At 29.0% G+C, this 5848-nt stretch overlaps 1 protein-coding gene across 1 annotated transcript; it reads left to right on the top strand.

The window, feature by feature from the left end:
• Positions 1-370: 370 nt before the first annotated feature.
• Positions 371-5848, top strand: LOC119675493 (the record flags this gene model as incomplete). Its single annotated transcript, XM_038086700.1, has 8 exons — positions 371-558; positions 698-912; positions 964-1176; positions 1236-1273; positions 1410-3019; positions 3118-3183; positions 3250-3342; positions 3396-5848. Coding segments are annotated over exons 2-8 (4647 nt in total), but the record flags the coding sequence as incomplete, so codon positions are not given.

The raw sequence follows: 5848 nt of genomic DNA, 5'->3' as shown, positions 1-5848 counted from the left end.
CTTCTTTAATTTGGGACAATATGAACAGTTACTAAACTAAATTTTATTAGAACGATATTAAGAAAGTACGACGTTTTATAATGAATTATGTACATAAATATGTATGTATATTTTTGCAATATGTGTGTGTTGATTATATTTTTTCACTAGAGGAATATAGTTTTTTTTTCGAAACTCTTCATTTTGTTTTTAGTGGTATAATTTTAAGAAAAAATCAAGATCACAATTGCATTACAGTTCATAAAAATTTTTTTATTTTATGTAAAAGTAAAATTACATTCTAAAAAATTTTTCGAAAACCAATGTGTTGTTTTAAATTAAAATAAAATTCATTTAATGTTCGGAAAAAACTAATAAAATTTTACTGCTTATTAATGGAGTTTTGTTGTGTTTATTAATAAAATATTTTATATATGTAGTTTACTGTCTGTTCTTTGTACTCAGACATTTGCAATGCAACACTGTAGTATTTAAAAACCTACCAAGCACAAATTCAAATATTTTAAACGCTCTAAACGTCAAAACTGAAAAAAAAGCGGAAGAGAAAAAGTATATTCGGTAAGCGTCTGCTTGGTTTATATAGACAATTTGAAGCAAAAACTTTTTCTAGTATTAAAAACTAACAGTAGAAAATTTTATTTAACGTGTAAATTCTGTATATTTAACAATTGGTCAAATCTTTACGTTTGAATAAAAGTAAAAAGCGGCATTTAGATATATAATGTGAATACAGTAATCATGGTTTATGAAGCTAAATTGATACGCCTGGATAAAAGTGGCGAAAAAGTTGAAGAATATATTATAAATAAAAAAGAATTTACATTTGGTAAATTTCCGTTTTGCGATGTTTCTATAGACGATCCAAGAGTAGAGCGCGTCCATTGTAAATTAGTAATAGACGCATGGGATCGGGTAGGTATATTAATAATCCTTGAAGGATAAATTTTAATATTTTACCTTCAGGTTAATATAATTAATTGTTCAAATGAGCATCCTATAAAAATCAACAATGTATCAATTGAAGTGAAGAGACCTCTCCTACATAAACATGTTTTAGATGTACTTGAAAACAAATTTATTTTTGAATGTAAGCGCAGTGATAGTGAAAACAATTTTACAACACCTCAAAAGTCTGCTAATGCTGATAGGGCACCAAATTCGTGTCCTGATTTAAGGGTAAATATTTTAAACGGTTTTATTCTGAAATTTTCAACATAACTCATTTATATTTACAGTTTTCTCATCATTACCCACGACGGTTTACTGTTCACAGGTGAGTGCTAAATTTCTGATAAGTATAAAAGTATAATAGAAATTTTAACTAGTCGCTTAGTTTTACTAACAATATTGTTATCATATTTTGACAATACGATATATAATTAATAACAAAAATATTTTTATATAAATAGTTTTTTTTATTCCACGTATACTGGTGATGATATCGAGAAAAAGGATACTAATAATGAAAATATATCTCAAATTAATTCCTTAACCGAGGTGAACGAAATAGAAAAGGACAAAAAATGTAATGTTGATGATATAACTGATAGCACATGTAATTTGTCTGGTTTAAATTTACATAATGATATCGCAAAAATAATGGTTATTGATTCTACACCAGACAAAAAATGTGAAATATTAAAACAAAATATTTGTTTAAATTACTCAGACATGAAGATCACATCATTCTCTCCACGCATTGCTGGAGTACAAATAGAGAAATCCTTTGTAGATTTCATATCATGCACTCCAAAAAGTACGTACAGCACACCTAAAGGCGTTATGCCAAAGATGTACAAAGCTAATCAAAGTTTGAAATATGTGACTCCGAATACTTCTAAAAAAAGGTATTTACAAGAAGCACCAAATTCACCTATGTATTTAGTAGATTTCACAACTCCTATTAAATTCGCACCAAAATCTCCGATTCCTAATTTATTGATTAAATCTTGTAATAAAAAAGAAACATCTAAATTAGAAATGCCTAGCTGTAGTAAGCCATCTAGTACGCCAATATATCGAAAGAGTGTATCATTAGATACTCCAATAAGTGTGGAATCTAGTGCTTCGTCAATTATAGAGATAGATGATGATTCTGATGCTATTATAAATAGTGCTAGTAAAACTCCAACCAAACGTTTTACTGCTAAACTAACAACACCCAAACGCTCTTCGCCATCATTAATGAAGCGTATATTATTAAAAAGCACACAAAAATCTAAAGCAGGTTCTATTTTGTCAAGAACTCCTACTACCCCAAAATTACATAAATCGATTACACCTCGTCGCCTTGCACAAAATAGCCGACAATATGAAGTTATGAGAGATAATTCACTTTCTTTAATGTCTGAAGAACAATTACAGAAAACAACACCTCATATTTTACAGAAATTAAGTGGAACTAAAGAATCTGACTTTGATTTAAAGAATAAAAATAATTTAACAATTGATTGTAATAATGGTAGCTCTAAAACTGATTCGATTGATTCGAATATAGTATCAGAGAATTTTGGTGAAACTGTTGAAACTTCTGTTAAGAATTTAAATGAAACTTTCGACTTAAGTGCAAAAGACAACATAATGACAGAAAAAAAAATTGAAAACGATGTAGAAAACGATATATGTTTGACGAAAGAAAACAAACACTCAAATAGTAAAATGGAATTTCTGTTTGACGAAGAATGCTTTAACGAAACTCAAAAATTACAGACTAGTAAAGATAACATAGTTAGTAAAGATAATATAGATTGTAAGGAAGTAAACACCAGTGAAAATAATCGAAATGATCCATTAAATAAACGGCGCATTGAAAGAAGAGTATCTATGCCTACAGAACTTGCATCAAAGTGTACAATTCAGTTTAGAAGAACTTCATTGAAATCAGAAAGTTTAAATAAAACTCCCATACGTATAAGGTCGTTTAAAGCCTTGGATACTGAATTAAAAGATCAATACGTAGAAGAGAGTATGGGCGCAATTGTTGAAGATTCATATACTGAAGAAACAATTATTAAAGATAGTAAGTGTAAGATTTGATTTTTATAAAATTGTATAAATATTAGGGTAATACTTTTCTAATTAAATGTTTGAATTACAAAATTTTTTTTCAATTTAAAGGTGCAAGTTCAGTTACAGTAAAAAATGCAAGCATTGGTATGAAAAGTGAAATCTCTAATATAGAAGGTAAAACAAAAATTTGTAAATTGTAGTTCGTTTTAAATTTATTTAATTTATTTGATATATTCGTAGAACTCAAATCTATGTTTGATAATAGACAAAATGAACGCATTTATGAAGTTTTGGATGATTCTGAATATAACTATGGTAAAGAAGTATTAAAATGTAAGTATGTAATTGTGATTATATATGCACAATATTACTTTACACATTTGTAGGTGAAGATGATGTAAGTGAAACGGAATTTGAAGGTGTACAAGAATTACTCGCTACGCCAAGAATAAGCAGTACACCAATTCCAAAGAATAATAAAACTGATGAAACATCCCAAGTTCTTTTAAATTCTCCAACTGTAGATGTTTTTAAAACACCACGAGGTAAAAATTTGATGATGACCGTCACTCCTTCCAGTGAAATGATTAAGCAAAGCTTTGCTTCAAAAGAATTTTTAAATTGTACTGAATATAATCTTAATGATAGCAATGACAAATTAGAAAAACTATTCGAAAGTCCAGTGGCATTAAAATTTAATAATCAAGATCTTACGGAAAAATCGCAAAATATGTCGACAAATCAGCAGGTTTCAGAATACAGTACACCAGTTAGTAATTCTAAGCTAGATAAAATCGAAGAATCACCATTTTCTTCTACAGACATTATCACTGATTTGCCTGAAATTGAAGTCCAAAATTGGATTAAAAAAATTGAAGTTTCAAATTTGGATGAGGAACTTATCGATGATGCGTCTAGACTTCACAAAAGAAATGTAAGCCTAAAATCATCTATTGAGCATAGTTTATCAATTGATCCACTGCATTTATCTGTAAATAAAAGTGGTAACACGATGAAAACTACTGAAATTAGTGATCCTTTAAGTCTGTCAGTGGCAGAAGAACAAAATTTAGATTTGCTGACTTTAGATGAAAGATCAATGACACCTATAGAATCAGAAATGAGTGGTATTCATCTTTTAGATGAAAGTGAAGATTCTTTTTCATTAAAGGTTAGCGATACAGAATCTGAATTGCCAATATCACAAAATTCGAAAATGAATAAAATAGAGGAATTAAAATCGAATGAAACATTTGAAGCTTTGGTTTTAAGCGATACAGACAGCGACTTAGCTGATATAGATAATGAAGACGAATACCTTAATTTGAAAAAGTCAAATTTTACCACCTCTGCAGTAAAAAAAGTTCTAACCAAAAAAACAGATACTGAAAAACATCTTGAATCACCAAAAACATCCGGTTTTGCAGTTGACATTAAGAGTAGTGAACAATCAAAAATTTCCTATGAGTACAATGATATGAGTTTGATGGCAAATGAAGATTTAGAAAATAAAACGAAAAAAATCAATGCATCAATAGATATAAAAACCATTAAGGTGCCGCTTAATATGGAGGACGATATGAAATCTTCTCTGCAATTAGGAGTTAATAGTGATAACACATCTTTTACGTCCCTCTTGGACGCAGAAATTATAGTTGAATCCAACATTCAAAGTGAAGATTATACATTAGATGCGTCGAAATCTAAAGACGCAATGTCTTCACAATACCTAGATAATAGAAGTCAAGTAGATTCGACAGTCCAGTCTAGTAATGGAAGTGAAGACGCTATTACATTAAGTCTTTCAGAGGTCAAAGATAGATTCAATAATAGTCAAGTTTCTCCTAAAGTTGTATTGGAAAAGACAGTTGAATCAAACATTGCTGCTGAAAATGTTAAATTGGATGTTTCTATTTGCAGTGATAAATTTATTCCACAATCTGAAGAAAATATGTCGCTAAAATCCGTGTTGGAAAAAACAGTTGACTCCAACATTGCAAATAAAGAATTATTCAAAGAATTTGATTTAACTGAGTCATATGACAAGTCTACACTAAAATACCAAGATAATAGACATCAAAAGTCTTCTAAGTTTGTGATAGAATCCAATATTGAAACTGACAATGAAATTATTTTAAATGAATGTGATAATAATAAATCTATTCTAAAATCACAAGATAACACTATTGAAAAGCCAACTGAATTTGTGGCGGAAAACATAGTCAAATCAAATATGAGAATCGAAAATGCTGGTGTAACAGATATATCTAAGTCTGATAAATCTACTTTACAATCCCAAGGAAATAATGACACTACGTCTACTAAATTTGTAATGGAAAAGTCAATTGAATCCGTTATTGAAAGTAAAGAGGCAAATATATCAGAATTATCTGATTCTGATGATAAATTTATTTCACAATCAGAAGTCAATGATAAAATCTCTTCTAAACTTGTCCTGGAGAATATAGTTGAATCAGATATCGAAACAAGAGATATCATTGGGGTAGATGTATCTTTTCTACAATCTCAAGATATTGATAATGAAAGTTCTTCTAAATGTTTTTTGCAAAAAACGGCTGAATCTAATATTAAAATAAACGATGTTACTTCAACAGATCCAGAATCCCTACGAAGAGGAAATGAAATGGCTTCAAAATATGTCTTGGAAAAAACAATGGACTTCAATATTGAAAGAAAAGATGCAAATGCATCAAATGTATCTAAGTCTAATGAGGAAAATGACATACAATCTAAAGATAATAGTTATGAAACGTGTTCTAAAATTACATTGGATATTAAAACTGAATCTATTATTAAAGAAAATGATGGAACGTCGGAT

The sequence above is a fragment of the Teleopsis dalmanni genome, chromosome 2 (assembly GCF_002237135.1).
Source record: "Teleopsis dalmanni isolate 2A chromosome 2, ASM223713v2, whole genome shotgun sequence".
Classification (NCBI taxonomy): Eukaryota; Metazoa; Arthropoda; class Insecta; order Diptera; family Diopsidae; genus Teleopsis; species Teleopsis dalmanni.
This window is presented reverse-complemented; position numbering and strand designations above follow the sequence as displayed.